This window comes from Papaver somniferum, chromosome 2 (genome assembly GCF_003573695.1).
Source record: "Papaver somniferum cultivar HN1 chromosome 2, ASM357369v1, whole genome shotgun sequence".
NCBI lineage: Eukaryota > Viridiplantae > Streptophyta > Magnoliopsida > Ranunculales > Papaveraceae > Papaver > Papaver somniferum.
In genome coordinates, this window is record NC_039359.1 from 206,093,063 (window position 1) to 206,113,240 (window position 20,178).

The following is a 20,178-nucleotide window of genomic DNA, read 5'->3' on the forward strand; positions in this document are numbered from 1 at the left end:
TAAAACTTGATAAATAATAAAAGAATTCCATTATGATTATTTAGAGTCTTGTCTAAATTCACATGGATGTGGTTGTACGATTTCCTGCAACTGCAGAGTTCATGATTCGTGAGCCTTTTCCCCTTTGATAAAATCAATTTACGGATTAAAAAAATAAAAAAATTAAATAATAGCTGGTGCTATTGCTTATTGCAATATTGAAATGTTGCAGGTTTGTAGATGCTTATAAATTTGACTTCAGTTTATTCGTTTTGTTGTGGATCCTTGCGTAAAGAGACTATATAGTTATGACAGTGCAACTAAAAGCATAGACTGATTGATATTATGTGTAGATTGAGGACAGAAAATTGGAATCTATGAAAACGCAATTGTTTTTTTTATCATTAGAGACACCGAGCATCTGTATGCCAGAGCATTAAACTAAAATTAGAATGCTACAACTTGTCTTCTCTTCACAGAGCATTAAACAATTTAACTTACTGAAGAGCTTCAGTGATAGGTTCGGATTTTTCTCTCGAAATGTCTCCTACATTCTTTACCGAATGTTGGGTGCTATAGACCCATTATCAAAGTTTATCGAATGTTGCTAGATTTGTTTATTCATAACACTAGATTTGTACCGGGCATATTTTTTCTTTTAACTCGAAGCCCGGCGCCGTGGTACTTTGATTTGTTGTGGCGGGATAAGCAGATTTTATTTATTTATTTTTCTAACTTGGTTTGAGTGGGGCTTGGTCTTGCCCCGTGGTAATGCATTTTTGATTTGATGTGCGGCTGTGCACGGAGCTTTATCCCACCCCGTGGAGATGTTTTTTATTTGGTGTGCATGGGACGTGAATATGTATTTTTTATTTGGTGTGACGGGGCAGATACATTAAATAAGTAGAAAAAATGTACAGAGTTTTTTTTTCTTTTATTTTCGTAATAGATATGTGGTTCTTTTTTCTTCTTTATATATTTATTTGGAAAAAATAGTCCTAAATTCCTAATATAGTAGTTACTCAATTTGGAAATCGAATTTAGACTTCCATAAAATTTCAAACACGGTAATTTACTAATTTATGTTTTCTTTTTAAGTTTGTAATTTTTAAACTAATCATAAGTTGTCAAGTATCCTCACTTAAATATTGTCAAATTGAATTTGGTTTCCTTTTTAAATACTTTCATATTCTTTTTGAATTTAAACCGATCATACGTTGCCAAATATACTCATCAGAACGCTCGTTTCACAAAAGATAAAATATAGCTAATCTTGAGATTTGGTTAGCCGGTGGCCCTTTTTATGCATACGAATTTATCAAAGTAAAATATAAAAGTATGTCTCACCTCTTGCTGCAATAGTACCAGTTGATATGACATGATAAAAGGGACAGAATGGAAGAAAGGTAAAGGCCAAAATACTCTAGGAGAACTATGGGTGTAAATCTTATTGCTATAATTGTGAGCGTTGTTGTGTGATTGTACATATATTTTGTGGCAACTAGATGAGAGAAATTGGACAGCCTTCTTAGAGGAGGTGAGCTTTAAGTGGTCGATTAGTTGACGTATTATCACTTACTCAGTTATTGTTGAAATTAGTGCATGTGAGAGCCCCCATCAAGTGCCAAGCTAAACCTCAGTGGCACACCTCAAACGAAGTGAAAAGTATAGCTAATCAGTTGCAAGTGATTAATGCACTATAGATTACTTGAGGTTCAAAAATAAAAAGTCCCTTGATTTATGCCAGTACCCAAATCAATTAAATCCAATAACTCAATTGTTCATTTAGTTGTGCCTCCATTTCGGTTTTACTGGTGTGAAGTGCAATTCAATAGCAAAATTCACAATTAGGCCCAATCTATCAAATTTAATTAAGAAAAACAAATTTAACGGAAAAAAATCTAAAACTCACCGAAAAGTCGTTGTATTGGGTCTAACTATAAGCAAATATGCATACTTAATTCTTGAACCATGAACTTGTTTTACCCCCTCTCGATGCCAATTCGGTAATATTAAACATATAATGTTATCTCTAAAGGGTTCTATGAATTAACATAACATGGCGCAGCAATGCAACACTGTAAGTTTAAGTCAGCCGGCTAAGAATCAATCATTTGAGTTTTAAAACAATATCTTTTCTGCAGAGATGATCAACAGTAACAAACATTATGAGTTAAACTAATGCGCATGAGTTTGCCTGAACCATAGAAGTCAAGCTCACCAAGTATAATGTCAGCAGCCTTTGTAGGTGGTGCGCCGTGCACCGTCAAAAGACTAAAGTATATATCATGGTACCTCCACAATCACCAGTTACACTAAAGTATATGTCATGGTACCTCCACAATCACCAGTTACACAATGGCCATTACAATTGGCCTTAAAGATGACCTATGATCACTTCATCAGCTCCAACTATGACTTCAGTGTTTTTTTTTCATGTTTTTGTATACCCTATACAAATCCAAAGATAAAGGCACAAAGCAAATAACTTAGTTATCGAATTAAGGAAGTCCACGAAGTATATGTTTACATGTTATATTATGATGCGAATGAAAATCCATATTATTTGATCATCTCTATCGACTGATTTCTTGCCTAAACACTAACCGAGATCAGTGAACACTACCCAATATTCAGTTATTTCTCCACTTCAAATTCTTCTTAACTCTTAGAGAATAGCGAACGAACCCATGGCAGCGACCTAGGAACTAAGATGGTGACTGTATGGGCTCTCTGTCGGACACTTTGTGTGTCTATCAACGGGTGCCCTTGTATAAAACACTGGGGAACAATCAGGTAGAAGAGGCGATATTGAAAACCCATAATCAAATCAAACCAAACAATCCCAATAATGAATACCGTATAAACATAAAGAGAACAATCAGAAGAAAATTAGCGAAAATCTAACGATATAATTCTAGGTTTATATATTTTACCTGATTCTGCTTTGCCTCATAAAATAAAAGCCCTGAAAAAAAATCAACAAACTGTATGGAATCAGAACACAGAAGAAATAAAGCGCAACAGAAAAGAATCAACCTAACCAAAATTGTAAGGTTCTGCGAGAGTTTTACTGGGAGGAAGAATTTAGTTGGAAACTGTATTAACGTTAGGAGACACCCTTATCAAAGGGAAGCGTATCAGTATCAAATTGATTTAGCAAAAAAAAAAAAAAAAGCGTAGCAATATCAACAAACGAAAGGAACAGACGGACTTATGCATCATAGTTGGAGGTCTTCTTATACGGGACTAAAGAAACTTGGGAATCCATAATTTTGGTATTTGTTTAAAATCAGAATCTGGCGAGGCATTAAGAAACGTTCCATGTCGTGGCCGAAATATTACCCAACGATCGGACAAACGTCTATATAAAACATAATAACGAATCGACCCGCGCCGTGGGATGACGAAATCGATGGCGGGGTCTGTAAGGCGAATTCCAAATTGAATTTGGTTTCTTTTTCTTCAATTTTTAATCTTTCTCTTATTCTTTTTAAATTTAAATCAATCACAGGTTGCCAAGTGTCCTCCCCAAAACGCTGGTTTCACAAAACTCAAAAAAGACTTATTTCGGCCAATAGGAAGCGAGGGTTTCCTCACCGTTTAATGTGATAGCTTTATTTATCTAGGCCTTTAAGTCTTTAGATTTATTTCATGGTAGGAAAGTCCCATATTCATTACAAGCGATTCTTCGATCGAAAATCAAAATAACACCAAACCAAAAGACATGCGATACATTACTAGCCTAACTAAGTGGCGGCCAAGAATTTTTCTCCCAACATGAAGAGAGAGCAAGCTGTTTGCCGAGGAAGTGTTGAAGTAAATCCCAACCTCTTTTTTGCAAGATTGAACTCCAATAGATTGTCTTCCAGCTGATGCCCACCAATAACAAGGTTTGCAAATTCACCGCCATCGACAAATCCCAAACACGAAACTGTATCACTAACTTTAACCATAGAATTGGATCCGGAAATCCTCCAAGCTACTTTCTCTGCATGCAAGACGAAATTGATCTCTGGCACAAGACCTCCTGTATGTGTAATAAATATATTTCTTGAATTGAAACAAGCACCGAAAGGTGCTACCGGAGCCACGCTAGCGATATTCATAGCTTTAGCTTTCTCGATGAAAATGCTAATGAATGGTTTGTAAACAGATGAAGGTAGAACAGTGTAAGGAATTAAGGTGCTAATTGAAGTTAATTTCATGAAACCCAAGCTGTCAAAAGTAGTATTATCGCTAACCACTGGAACTTTTTTGCCGCCGATGTTGATTGATTTTACTTGAATGTAATACCCAGATGTGAAATTAGGTCCAACAAGACTCGTATAAAAAGGTGTGTAGCTAAGTGAAGTTGAGAGATCAATTCCTGGTCGCATTTTGTAAGGTCCCCCACCAATAAATATTGCTCCTTTTGAAGATGCTTCTGTTGATGATGGTAAGCACATTGAAAAGACTCGTGGGATGCGCAATGCCAATGAAAACTGTGAAGGTACCGAAACCTGAAAAGGTCCGAAACCAGCTATTCCTTTTACACCCTTGGCAAGCCCTTGTAACAGAGATGTTGATCCACAACCGAATACAAATTCCTTAACCGCCACATCTGGACCTGTTTTAGACCCATTTATAAATGAAGGCACGGATACAACATCTGATGCAAAGACACCTTGGTTGGATAAATATACAAAACCACGGCATGGCTGAAATCCTGGCGGCCTAGGAGGTCGTCCACATGAAGCACCGCTGATCCATGGACACTCTTTTCCAGAGCAGCTGAGCGTGCGGTTAGATGATGAAACATAGCCATTCTCACAATCAACCCATTGGAATTCACCAGACAGATTAATGACTAGGCTTTCAGAAACTAGAGGAGTTCTTTGCTTCATGTAAGTTACATACTGAAGCGTTGATGCATCTTTAGTGACCGGAAGGACGACCCCTTGAGGACGAGATGAAGAAGTAGGTTGAGCATTGGAAAATGAAACAAAGATTAAGATTACAAGAATTGTAGTGATCAAGAGATATGAAGAAGATAAAGCCATATCTGAAAAGCTTAGTTTGTGGATGAAAATCTAAAGAATCTGGGAATAGGATTTATAAGCGCAACAACTTGACTTCAGAATAGTATAGCGTGAATGCATGATCATGTCCCCTCGGCCATCTCTGCACCTGCACCACTAATGTGACTGTGCATACTTGTATTATTCGGCAGGCTTTTGTCGTAAAGACTTGACTTGCATTTTTAAGTCTGACAAAACATAAACATATTGTAGCATTATTACAACCACTACCGTTTTAGTTAGTTTTTTGCGAACCGGTTGAACCAGACAGGTGAACACTGAATCGGATAATCCATTTGATTTGGAATGTTACAGGTCCGTAAGTGGTTATAGGTTTAAACCCATGAACCCAACTTGTTAAACCACATGAACAAGACTCAGTGATTGTGCAAAACAAAATACAAGCACTGGATTTATCACGTGTATCCTGTTGGCAAGCTTTTGTCCTAAACACTTGACTTGGATTTACATACAGTCTAGCAAATATGTATTATATTTTCATTTTTTCTGAAGGGATATATCATACTGTATAAATTATACCACTTGTACTTGATTTGGATTTTCAAGTCTAGTATTATATTTTTATTTTTATTTGTAAACACAGATGTTCCTTAGTTTTCGAAATAATCAGTCCTAATCTGGATCACTTCACATAGCAAATTAAGAAATTCTGGGAACAGAATTCTCAAGGAAGATCCAAAAAATTATGAAGATCAAAAGAAGAATAATCCTATTAATGAAAAGGTTCCTTTTTTTTTAAAAAAGAAAAGAAAAAATCTCAGGGATTTCTCGGTATTGTACTCTTACGGTATGTTCTTGTTACTTTGTATTCTCTTATTTTCGATCCTAAACTCATTGTTACCTTGAAATCCCATTAATGAAAAGGTTCCTTGTTTAAAAAAAAAAAGAAAAAGAAAATCCCCAAAGCAAAATGGTCTAATTCTAATTGGATAATTTTTATTGATACTGCTTATAAAAAGAAGATTTGACCATGGGATATGCCTTTATGCTTAATTTACTCAGTGAACATGAAACTTTCATGCATATCGCAGCTGGATCGGAGTGGGCTTCAACAACTTTTCATGCAGAATCAAAAGCCTTACTAGAAGCGTCTTCATATAAAAATATTTTATCTAGTGTCTCAATTGTAACAGATTGCAGAATTCTGGCGAATACGATCAACAAGTCTTGGAAGATTATCCTTGGAGCGTGGATAATACCATACAAGAAGCGATCTCAATTCTGAGAAAATTACCGCAAGCTCAGGTAAAGTATATAAACCGGGACCAAATGTGTCATCAACGACCAAATGTTATCGTTGCAAAAAATTAATTTCGTCGCTGATATATATTTTCCGACGACTTTATTCCGTCGCAAGTTTGGTCGGTAATAGTGCGTCGCTGAATGGTATCAGCGACTCAAATATTTGTTTCGTCGCTAGAAGTTTATTAGCGACAAAATCAAATTATGTTGCTGAAAAACAAATTTAACGACAATAAAGTACAGTGTCGCAAATATAAAATTAACAGCGATGATACATTTTATCGCGGATTATTTTCCTTATGCAACAAAATTCCAGTTTTGTCGGTAAATCAAATCTTACTGCGACCTAATATTTTGTAGCCAAAATTGACAAGCGGGGACGTAAATTACGTTGCATATTTTTAATGAATCCAACTTTAGTTGATACAAAAAAAAAAGATTCTAAAGTGCAAAGATGATTGAAACTGAATACACATTAATATTGCAGTTAAAAGATGAATTCAAATATACATTATTATCCCAAAACCACATTCAGTATATCAAATCTTTTGAATGCTAGATAGTATTCTGGATACCAGAAAAGGGGTTTACAAGTGGATATCAATAATCACTCAAAACGAATAGAAATATCAAAAATGCCGAAGAACGAATATTTATTCTCCGTACAAAACTCCAAATAGCCACAGCAACAATATATTCATCCGCCAGTCCATGTTCTTTCTTTTCGCCTAAATTCGCTTACTGTCGCTGAACATTCTTCCTAGACTAAAAGAGATGGGTCGCCATAGGTTATATAGCAATAAACTTCCACAGTTCCACACCAATATGCTACAATCCAGAAGCAAAAGCAACAGACTTTGCCTAATGACTGCATTAAGAGGTGAATTTTATTGAAAGATGTATGGAGTATGGGAACACCGTACAAAAATGGTTAGAAGAATCGGCATACCTAACATTTCATTCAATATAATATGAGGTAAACGATGTAAATAAAAATCATTAAATACTCTCCCCGCTTGTTGATAATAGAGTTCCATAGCCTGTATACAAACACTGCCATTCAAACATTTCACAAACCAAAATAACAATAATAAAAAAACAAATACAGTAAAGACAAAATTTTAAACTTCATAACCATGATTATCAAAAAAACGAACACTTGCTTGAAGACTTACGAATTAATTGACCACCAAACTAACATAATTGAACGAGAATAAAATTACATAGACCGCCGATTCCATGACAATCAATTCTCTTATGATGAAAACGAGTTTCCCTTGCTTCTTTATTTATCTTCTCCTGTTTTCTTCTTCTATGTTCCGTTTCATATCTCCTAGTTGGAACAAATCAGATCAAAAGCGATTTACATATTGTAGTTCAAAATCCTAAGCTCAGAAAATCATAATCCGACGAACTAATTTACAGAGATCCTACTATTACGAGATCCAATTATTCTGCCTTCTATGTAAATCAAAAAATTTACAGATCAAACTAGAGATTCTCTTGGCGAATAAAAGAAATAAATATGACCAGAGTAAGGGATAAGTTAGGAAAGTTTGCTAATGAAAATGAGAGGAGCGGTTTCTTAATTTTGTTTAACTTAATCTTTCGATGGATCGTGTCATGTAAGTTATAATAACTAAACCTTGGCAGAAGTCCACGTAGCTACGGCTCCTTCTTTCGTAACCATAAACCCAAACTAGTCCAAAGACTCGAAAGAGTCCAAGTCCAAACATCATCCGTGTAGTTATTACGTATATAAAAAAAATTAAAAAGTATTAAACAGTAGTCACCGATCAAAGCTAATATATTTGAAATGAACAGTATACCTGGTCTTTATAAATAAATATTACACCTGAGAATGGAAAGAATGCCAAACGAGTAAAATCCGTAATGATATGCATAGAAAAATGTGCTGATTACTTGTTAATTAATGCAAATCTAACTCATCACCAAAGGCACCACCATTTGGCGACCTATATGGGGTACGTCCCTATAATTTCCTTTTAACGATCCAAAATATCATCGCTAAAATATTGTATCAGCGATGGTATCGATTTAGGTCGCTATTTATCTGAATTAGCTACAACATCAAATTTGGTCGCTGTTTTTATGATTTAGCGACCATTTTAGCTACAATTTTTCAACCATGTCGCAGAAACTATTATTCTGCGACCATAATTTTATTTGTTGCTGTCTATTAAATATAGCGAAGAAATCTCATACGTCGCTTAGAATTTGGTCGCTGATGGCATGTTTTCTTGTAGTGCATCTTCGGCACATGTCATCCCATCTTCAGTAAAGAGCTTTAAGATCTAGTGTTATTTCCAATGGTTTTGAAAAAAATAAGCTTATAGATCTTTTGGACTATATTATTTGATTAATATAAGTTACGTTTTCCATCAAAAGAAAAAAAAATCCACTTGCACTCGGTAGTTGGTATTAGAATTAGAAGATAAATATGAACTCATGCAATGAGTTGTATTTGGGAGGAAAGCCTCAAGAGGCGGACCAACTCAACAAATCGAAATCTAGACCGTTGGGTGGACACCACCGAAACTTAAGTTTAAGAATGGTAAATCCTTTTGAGAACGGTAGATTCCATATGAATGGCATGAAACACTAATATCTACGTAACATTTAGGATTGAATTGGATTTGGACTCAAGGTTTGGTCTACCTTTAGTTTTTTTTTTAGGATTGAATTGGATTTGGACTCAAGGTTTGGTCTACCTTTAGTGTTTTCGATTTCGGATGAAAATTGCATTCAATCGCCTGCAAGTGTCATCTGCAATTGCAGATCTTGGTAGAAATAGCGTTTGAGAGTTTTGTAGATGTCATTGTAGTATATTCTGGTAAAGTTGTTGTTTGTTAACTTAAATACTAGTGATCCTAGTTCGAAACTCGTCAGCATCGGGATAGGGGCGGAGAGATTTTTCTTTATTTCTTGGGAAAACTACTGTCACACCCATTTTTCAGATTTTTTACACTAAGAGAAATCCACGCCCAGAAAAGTTCAGGCATGCACCCATTCGCTTCTGTTTTGTAATTTCCTTCAGTTCTTCTTTTAAAATCTTCCTTTTGTGATTTTCTTCTTTTTGCCGAGAAAACAAGGACAAATAAATCGAGGATGATCATGTTGCTTCATGAGAAGAATTTTGGAAGAAGATTCAAATTCAGGAGAAATTAATAGGGTCTTTAGAAGTTAACGCAAACACAAAGGTTGGGTTGCTGTTGGAATTGAAAAATCAGAACAACAAGGAAACCATACTGTTTGAAGCTACAAAATAACAAGAACATGGTGTTGTTTCCGGTCATTTAGCGCGTTGAATGACGATAATTTAGAATTTGTGTATGAATGGATTTGTTGGGTTCCTCCTCAATTCGAGTTTCCAGGTCGAAGAGAAGCTATATAAGAAGAAAAAACAACAACAAAGGGCTATCTCTTTACCGATAACAAGGCTCCCACAACCTGTTCGACAAAAAAGAAAGAGGTTTTCATGTACGTAACTTTCATCCCCATCTATCTTTACTGATGCGGTTGCACTCATTTCAAACAAAGCTTATTGCACTCTAAGCTTAATTTTGGTACTGTTTGGTACTGTTATCTTTGCCTTTTTCTATGTTGAAGAAAGCACAGTAAAAACAAGCCCTTGCTTATACGGTGATTTCTCCTTTGCATTAGTTGTTGAATAATTGAGCTGATCCTATCCCCATTATCTGTATGCTGTTTTTTTTTTTAACACTTAAATGATATTTTCCTTGCTGTGTATCTTTGAATGCAGTCGGGATATGAATGCCTATGCTGCCTACAAATGCATCCAGCCTCGGGACCACAACTTCAGCACCACTTGCGTATGTAGCCCAAGCACCCGAGGGATGAAAAGGTCATTGAATATTTGTAAGTAGTTTTTCCGTGTCTTTCTAAGCAATGTAAAACAAAAAGTGCTGAATATTGGTTCCTCTTTTCAATGGGTATTAATAGGCCTGTCAATGGATGCTAACTACCGGAAATAGGCTCTGCCACTGCCGTTTTCGTTAAAATTTAGCGGATATCCGTTACCGTTCATTTCCGGCGAAATAAAAAATTCAAAAACGTTACCGTTACGTTGGACTTACCGGATAACGGATATTTTTCCGCTGCCATCCGGTAAGTCACAGGACAACCACAAAACAGGCTAAAAACACAGAACAACATGGTTTTCAGCAGCAGCAGGTAAATGTGATGCAACTGAAATAGAGAGATTTTGTGAAGACCCAACATGGTTTGATGCTCCTCTTTCGCTTTGGGACATGATTAATTTCACAAATCTGAAATTGTGAACCCTAATTTCAGAAACCCTAAATTGAAAATTGAGTTTTGAAGATTGAAATTAAACTCAAAGGAAATTGAAGAAGAGAACCCTAGTTTCTAATCAGTAATCACATAGAGAAGATGATGATTTCTAAGGCAGAGAAGACGATGCTTGATTCAGCATCCGTAGTTTCTCTCTTTTTCTCTCTCAGAACTTCTCTGTTGTGTCGAAGTGAAGAACAGAAGAATGACTGAATGAGATGAGATAAACCAAACAATACATAACGTATAAAAAGGGGAACTTAGGCGCAGGCCCAAAAAAAATGTGCATAACTAGTTATGCAGTACAAAGAAAATGTGCATAACCAGTTATGCAGATGCATAACTTGTTATGTGGCACAAAAAAAAAGTGCATAACCAGTTATGCAGATGCATAAGACATTATGCAGTACAGAACAATGTGCATAACTAGTTATGCAGATGCATCAAAGGTTATGCTTATCATAAATCACTGCAGATGCAAAGAAAATGTGCATAACCAGTTATGCAGTACGCACGTTAGCGGATAACGGAACTAAACCTAACGGAAATACACGGTTCCACTACCGTTACGTTAAGAAGGGATTATCCGTTAGCTTATCGGTATCGGATATCCGTTTACCTCTATGTCGGATGGTAGCAGTAACGGCTAACAGATTATCGGTATCGGCTAACGGAAAATCGGTATCCATTGACAGGCCTAGGTATTAATCATTATATAGTGATTGCAAACTTAATGAGATTACAATCAAAGCCGTAATCTAGTATTCAGGTATTAAACATTCGGCAAGGACCAATATTTTACTTGTCTATTTGATCCAGGAATTCAAATTCGAGACCTAATTAACCAAAAAAAACTGATGATTAAACATTTAGTATTTTGATATCGTTGCTATCGCCGAAATATGATTTTAGGTCTTCACCATGGCCTACTTGTGATTGTTACTGTCTATATCTTTATGAATCATTACTTGTTACTTGTCAGGAAATAATAATTCTAGTGAAACAAGTTCTAGTAAGGTGGGACACAAGTTCCACCCCATCAGTCCTGCTATGTATCCGAGAAAATGATTGCATAATTCGTTATGTATTTTTTTTGTGATGTTATTTTTTAGGCATATTATATTTAGGTTGGTTATAATCGTTGAATGATTTGTTATGCAGCTATGAAATTGGTTGCACATCCTGTTATGCATCTACAAAAGTTGTTACATAATTTGTTATGCAGTCCAGAAAACGGGTGCATAACACGCTATGCAGTAACTTTTTTGTTAGTATTGGATCCAACAAAAAAAAATACACAACTTGTCATGCACCTACAATAATACTTGCATAACATGTTATGCAGTCGTGAAAATGGATGCATAAAGCATTATGCAACCACTTTTTTGTAAGCAGTGAAATAAAAAAAATTGATGCATAACTTGATATGCATTCGAAAACATGGCTGCATAACGCATTACGCATCAACTTTTTTTGTAAGCATTGAAATTAACCAAAACAATGGATGCATAACTTGTTATGTAGTCGAGAAAATTATTGCATAATTCGTTATGCGTCTTTTTTTTTTTGTAATGTTATTTTTTTTAGGCGTATGTATCGTTTTAGTGGTTGCATAACTAAATTAGTAAATGTATGAATCAAAATATGGTTGCATAACATTTTATGCATCTTTTTGTTGAACGCGCGATTGGGGGTATGGAAACTAATTTGGGGATTAGCTACATGACAAAAATTGGATCCAAATATCAAATCTGGGTCACCCCTTATGTAATTATTTTTTTAATTCCTAATGTAACCCTCACTAATCAAGTTTAGTGGTTAATAATAATTAGTAAAATCTTAAGTATTGGGGGATAGATTAGTGTGTATTTTTATTTGAATTTATGAGAGTAGAAGGGGGGGAAAATATTTTTGAGTAGAAATTTTTTTGTGCAAATGGAAGATGATTGTGAGGAGAGAATTGCAACTGCTGAATCTTTAGCTGAACTACAACAACAATTATATCTTCAATCTTCGGTTAATGATAACAAATCACAATTGGACTTATATGATGAACCAACACCCTTGGAATATAATTTTCGTGAGCATGAAGTGTTTTTTGAAGAACCAACCCAAGAAAGTAAACAAGTTCAACATACAAGCATCCCCAACACATAGATAATGCTGCTAAGAGGTCGAAAATTTGATTATTTTTTTTTTGAAACCGCCATTTTTTCTCTGAAAAAGCTTGGTGCCGGCATACTCGTAGTATGAATACCACTCTGGCACCACCAAAACCGACACGGTATTCATACTACTTCCATGCCGGCGAAAAATATCCCCTATTTTGAAACAATTGTCGGCGTGGTTTTCAACCAAAAAATCCATGCCGGCACGCAGTTAACTTTTTACCTACCACCGAATATTCCATGGAATATCCAAACCGGCATGGTTCACTCGTAACATTACCACGCCGGTACCACAAGAAAAACATCTGGGAGTTAAATATTTTTGAACTTAAATACCGGCGTGGTATATAAATTATCGAGCACGCCGGCACCTATTACCGGCGTGGTTTATAAATTACGGACAAAGCCGGCACAAAATGCCGGCTTGGAACCTTACATATCGAGCATGCCGGTATTGAGAATCCTGGCATTAATGTTCAGGAAAATACAATGTCGGTACTGTTTAAAATTAGGAAGTGCAATGTCGGAGTAATTAAGATTTATCTATTACCATTTATGAGATCAATTGTGGATTCGATCATGAAATCGGAGTAATGAGATAATATAGTTATTGCTATTCTATGAGATCAAGCCGTGGATTCGATCATAGAATCAAAAAAATTGTTTATTTCCATTCCATGGGACTAGTCGTGGATTCGACCATGGAATAGGAGCAATTGTTATTGCCATACCATGGGACCAGTCGTGGATTCGACCATGGAATAGGAGCAATAATAGATTATTCTGGGAATTCAGTAGTGAATATCACAGCAAAATTAATCTTAATTAGGAATAATTAACTTTGTGGCTCTATACTAGCAGAGCAAGCTGTCTAGGAGCATCAATTATCCCGATATGAGCTTTTCGGTAAGTCATATCCTTTATATAGTCAGGGTAAACTCGTTGTTTGTTCCTGAAAACGTTATCGCTCTATACTAGCAGAGCAAGCTGTCTAGGATCCGTCCATCTCGTGATACTATATAGAAATAATCACTGAAAGTGTTCAGTATTCATGAGATATGTCGTTGTCCAGTCGTGAGACTACATATCTACATGTACTCTGAGAGAAAGTACTCTCCAGTTAGAGAATTCGATGAGAGACCCGTGTCTCAATACTCACGTCTGATTGCTGGATCATAGGTTTGTATAATTATGGGTTTACAATTTTAGCCTTTGTCAAAAATACACCATCTACATCGGGATAAATTGTTGGATAAGTTCAAGGAAATTTTTTTCTGTGCGTGGACAAATCGGTATAGACACTACGGGAATGAAGCAACTAGTATAGCGGAGTCCGCTCATGGAGATTTAAAGATCTCATCCAGTCCGGCCAAGGAAACGTGGTTACGGTCACCGAGGCAATGGAGCAATACTTTAAGGCTGATATCGATAGGATCAAGAAGGCCTTTGAAAAAAGCTCAATGGAAATGATGACATCACATTTTCGATATGGTAATTTGCTCCAAGGAATAGAATTCAACGTCTCGCATTGGGCAATAAAACATATGATTAGAGAAATGGAAAAAGAGATAAACTACGGTAAATCGGGTGATGTGTGTATTTGTCCCGACATGTCTTCATTGGGGCTTCCGTGTCGTCATATGCTTGTGAAGTATGAAGAAGTTATATCTATTAAGGTTATTGATCCGTTTTGGAAGCAACTATCTTTCGACCCTCCCCCTTCGGAAGCTCCCGGACAATCACCATAGGATACAAAGGAGGCCAAGGAATTCTATGAAGCTTACTCACGTGGCAACTCGGCTAGCCGACAAGTATTGTTGAGCCAACTAAGGCTAATTACACGCCCATGGATATCACAAAGTGAAGAGCCAAGAAAGGGAGATCCGCCCGGTAGACCACAAACTAAAACGACTAGGAGAAAACAAAGAAAAGAATTGAAAGCAATGAGTCAACGTGAATGTGAAGACGAGGCAAGTAAGAAACGAGACCAAACTGGATGTGAGCTTTCAGAAGCAAGGTTCGCGGAAGCGCCGATTCCAAAGAAAAGGGGTAGGCCGAGGAAGGAACCGCCATCAAGTCAACAACAAACGTGGAATTCCGTATCCACACCACAAGCCTATGAAGTGTCGGTTCCAAAGAAAAGGGGTAGGCCGACGAAGGTACCCGCATCGATGGAACAAGAACAACAAGCCGAGGAAGCAGATGCCACGCAAAGAGTCGAGGTTACAAAGAAAAGGGGTAGGCCTAGGAATGTACCAACAATGATTGAACAGGGGGGCATTCTGAAGTCACGCCCATAGGTGAAAGGGCGGCTTTGCATATCAAAACTGAAATGCCGAATAAGGAACCTACATCAAGTCAAGTACATCAACCTGAAAATTCCGAAGCCACGCCAAAGATAAGTGATGGCAAAGGTAAGCGACCAATGCCTAGTCATCAACAACACGATGGTGATGTAATCTGTTTTAAAAGGCGAAGGGGTAGGCCAATGAAGTACGAACTCCCATCACATACTAAAGACGTTGTAAATGTAGAGATTGCAGAGGATGGATTGGATATACTTAAGCTAAAAGTTGGTAATATGAAGATTTTTAAGGATTCCCAAACAGGTAAGACTTATATACATTACCATACCAAAATAGAGTCCTATGTGCTGCAACTTCCATAGGTTATTCGCGAGTATATTGTATATACAGATGATGTCGATGGATATGGAAATTGTGGATATCATGCCGTGACCGAACAATTAGGAATCATTGAGACGGCGGTTAGTAAAGGGATGACACCATGCCGATACGCTAGAAAGAGGATGTCCGAACAACTTATGAAAAAGAAGAGATATTATGAACTATTGGTAGATGACGAGGAAGGGTTTGATAGTTTGCATGCTCGGGTATTAGGGCCAGAGAACGAGATGAAGTTCCTTCCTACTGAATATTGGATGAAAATGCCGGTTTGTGGGCATCTTGTGGAGGATACATTTAACTGTGTTGTTCATTATTTTCTCCCCACCGAACAAACAACTTATACGCCAAAGTGGCAAAACTGCGAGGGATCTCTTAAGAAGAGAAGAGTTGTCTTGGCGTTCGTGAACGAGAACCATTTCATTGTTCTGAAGCTAAAGGAAAATTTTCCATTGCTACCGGTGTGTCCGTTTACTAAAAACAAGGATATAGTACCCAATCACTCGGAGGAATGGATGAAATTGTATGAGGAGAACCACCAATTGTGGGATGCGTTGAAGCTATCAATTATCCCAGAGAAGGGAGAAATTCCTATTCATAAATTAGACAGTGATAAAGAGTAATTTACCAATGTGTGGTTCACTACTACGCAACCTTTTGTTTTTTTGGAAGTTTGGATTGTAATCATTAAACCGTATGTTATGGACATGCCGGCATGATTTAGTTCAAACTTTATAATACCGGAAACTAATTCGGGCTTAGGTTTTTTTCTTTTATGCTGGAAACGCACCATAAGTACACAGATATATCAGGTTTAGTGTCGGCGTCAACTTCCTAATAATGCCGGAAGTATGCACAGATCACTTATGTGTGAGGAAAAGAAAGAGTATCGGCATAGTCTGGAAAAGCGAAACCATGCCGGAATTCTAAATTCCTTTGGTCTGGAAAATAAATCAGTATACCGGCATTGTTGTTACAAGACTAGATTAACCAATATAGTATGTTCTAAGCAAAAAAATAAAATGAAATCAACATCTCCAAAGTTTAGAAAGACACACAAAATAACATAAGCAAAGACTAGATTGTTTAACAAACCATATGTAAAGTTAAGATGTTCCAAACCGGAAACAAATGAAACAAAGATGTTCAAAGTTTAGCAAGACAGACAAACACACATAAACCGACAGTAGATTGTTCAAAGACATAACTAATACTATAAAAGAAACATTAACAAACATCTTAGATCACTCGGTCCTTGGCTTCTTGTGAACCCTCTTTTTCGTTTCCTTGCACAAGTCCTTTGCATTTGGATCTTCAATTTTGTCTATCTCTTCCTCGACTGTCTTCATTTCTGCCGGGGTCGGCACCTATCTTTTCTTGTTCTTGCATTGAAACATATTTTTTCATTAGTATGTTAACTTTTTTACGTTTATAGATATACATTCAAATAATAGGAAGTGAATCAGAATTATGTACCAACAACGTGAGGGTCTTTTGAAGTATGGGTACAATAACTTTTTCAGGAGTTGTGGAGGGAGGTTCTGCTTGTGGAGGCACTGTTTCGGTAGACGGGAGTACAATAAAAGGATGGGAGTACCTCGAATGACCTATGAGGAAGCTTGGTTCCGACTCATAACCGTTTTCCGCCAATTCCCAACCAACCCTATCCAGCACTAGTTGTTGTTCTTCCCTTTCATTCCAATGTAAAAATAGAGGAGTCGGTTTGTACACTACCAACGTATGTTGTTCATCTGATAGGCATTGAGGAAAGTCATGGGAGAATTTGGCATCAGATTTACCCTAAGTTTTTTCTGTTTGTACCCAAGTTGGCGCATCACACGGCGAGGTTATGCATAACAAATCCTTTTGGATGAAACAATGGTCCGTTGTAAAATGCTACATTGTCATGCCTTACAAAGTGAACTCCTCTTTCGTTCCTATATGGGTCAAACATAACATCTTCAACAGCGATAGAATCCAAAGCCTCTCTCATGGCGAATAACCGAGTTCTGTTATTGGGCTTCGGTTTATTGTCGAAAAAGTATTTCTTAGCTACAGGATCCCGAAGGTCCAAACCATGAGTTGACGACTACAAATATTTGTACTCCTTGAACAATGTTGGGAAGTGTTCATAAGCCCACACCTATACAAATGAAAGATCGTTCCAATGAAATGTATAAGAAAAGAACTAATTGAAAAACAAAATAACTAGTTCACATTACCTGTAATATAGTGAAATTCTCATTAAATTGACTGGAAGTCGCCTTAGAAGATCTATGCATCTCCGCCAAAAAATATGCCAAGAAAGCAGTGCCCCATGAATACTCATGAACCTCCTCCAAGGGATCCAAGTATTGTAAGTGGTTCATATGCACCATGTTACCATTAGAGTCAGGGAATATTGCGATGCCCAAGAAGAACAAAAGATAAGCAGCGACAGTTTGCTGAATTTGTTCGGCATTCAATTCCTTGCCCATCGTATTCCCAAACAAATCTCTGAGCTTGACGACTTTAATAGTCTTTGTCATGGTTTTCTTTGACACGTACATATTTTCTTTTGTCGTTGCCTCGTCCCAACCAAACAACTTTTTAGTCAGCTCATAGATCTTGGACCATTCTAGGGTCTTACCGTCATCTTCTTTCTTAACGGCTTTCTAAGGATCTGTAGACCTAATATTCTTTGCACATCTTCAGGGATAATGGTCATCTCGCCAAAAGGAAAATGCATGGTATCAGTTGAAGCAAAAAACCTCTCTAAGAAGCAATTCGCAGTCACTTGATCAGTGGCCACATAGTTTTCTACCGCGGGATACAACCCAGATGCTCTTACTGCTGCTTGAACAGCCCCACACTCCTCTTCCAAATCCCATATATCCATTTATTGATGGAGGCAAACACGGAAGGCTTTCTTGTGGTCTTATAAAAACACACCAAACAAAATTCAATTCACCTGATCATATATAAACAATATAACAACAAGATGCAAATGTCTTACATAAGTTGAATAGATCCAACGAGCCCAAGAGTCCTTGTAGTCAAATAAGAGTTTCGGATCTCTCGGCTGACCCCAGTGTTTGTTATCATTGCGTTCTGGAAGCATGTCATATGGTTTTGGGAGGTGCTTTGGTGGGTCCTTTTCCTTTTTCTCACCGGCTTCAACTTCAGGTTGTCCTAATCCATGTGAGGATGAGCCACCTGCGGGATCAGGAGGTACAAATTTCTCCCACTCAGCATCATCATCGCTGCTTGTGTCTCCCTCCGGGGGAATCTCCCGAATCATGACCTTACCACGTTCCGGATCATCTCGACTACGTCGAGGCCGAGAAGACTTAAGTTTTCCTTCATCAACATCTTTTCCCTTTCCTTTCTTCAATTTTGCATCTTTGGACCTACGTACAAAATGAGATTTATCAAAATAAGGAAATCAAACCCGGCATGGCCGATGAAAATAACGATTCTGCCGGCACACGTTCCGGCATTGTGGTCCAAAGGAATTCTACGCCGGTTTAAAGGTACCGACATTGTATGTAAATAAAATCCTATGCCGGTAATGTGGGAATTTTCTACAGAGATTTAGCAAAATAAGGTAATCAAAACCAGCATGGCAGGTGAACATAACGATATTGCCGGCATATGTACCGACATTGTACTCTAATGAACTTCCAAGCCGGTTTAGCAGTAACGGCATTGTATGTAAATAAAATTCCATGCCGGTAATATGGGAATTCTCTACAGAGATTTAACAAAATAAGGTAACCAAAAACGGCATGGCTAGTGAACATTACGCTACTGCCGGTAGGAGTGCCAGCGTTTAAACTTAGAGGGTTTCTAATAACTTGCATGCAATAAAAGGGGGATAAAAGACATATAAATCGGCATTGTATTGTAATTTAATTGTACGCCGAAACTAAATTGGAATTTCAATTCACTAAATTCAATTTCAAATTCACTAAATTCAATTTCAAATTTCCTTTTACCTAGTACAAACAATAATCATGCAAGTTTCAATTTGTGTTTTTTATATTATGAAATAAACCCTAACAATGCTTCAATAAACATAGACATCACTTACCTCATCATCTCTGTTATTTCCTCATCATCATCTTGTTCAATAGATGCTTCTTATTTTGATTTACCACCAGGAATAGGTTTTGATTTTTCAAGAGGTTTGCGAGGACCCATTCTTCTTTGGGTTTATAGAATTGAATGAATTTGGTTCAGAGGATGGAGTTTAGTGGTTTTGGAAGTTCTTTTGCAATTGCGAAGTGAAAACAAAGAAATAGAAAGATGGAACCGTTCCCATTTTATAACCGTCAATTTTATGTAATTATGGAGTTTGTAACCGTCACCTAAATGGAATGAGGAAGTTTGTAACGGTTACAATGGGGGATAATTGGTGCGACAGTTACAATGGAAAAGAATAAGGATAATTGGGGAGACGGTTACAATGGTAACAAACCTTCATAATTACGGCGTTGTCGAACTATCACAATCTATGCCGGAAGTCTGACGAATTTGACTGAATTTATTTATACTGTGTCGGCGCTGATTTGTTATTAAAAATCTGTGCCGGTAGTGATTCTTGATTCATTATTAACGCACCACCAAAAGGTTTAAGCAAGCGAACTGACCCGAATTGGACTTCATATTAATACTAAGGAAATAAACTAAAAAACATTAAACACATAA

At 37.0% G+C, this 20,178-nt stretch overlaps 1 protein-coding gene across 1 annotated transcript; it reads right to left on the bottom strand.

The window, feature by feature from the left end:
- Window positions 1-3,617: 3,617 nt before the first annotated feature.
- Window positions 3,618-5,086, bottom strand: LOC113354433 (basic 7S globulin-like). Its single transcript, XM_026597766.1, has one exon. It carries the CDS (start codon window positions 5,019-5,021, stop codon window positions 3,729-3,731), a length of 1,293 nt encoding a protein of 430 aa, XP_026453551.1. The 5' UTR covers window positions 5,022-5,086; the 3' UTR covers window positions 3,618-3,728.
- Between the last annotated feature and the right edge of the window lie 15,092 nt (window positions 5,087-20,178).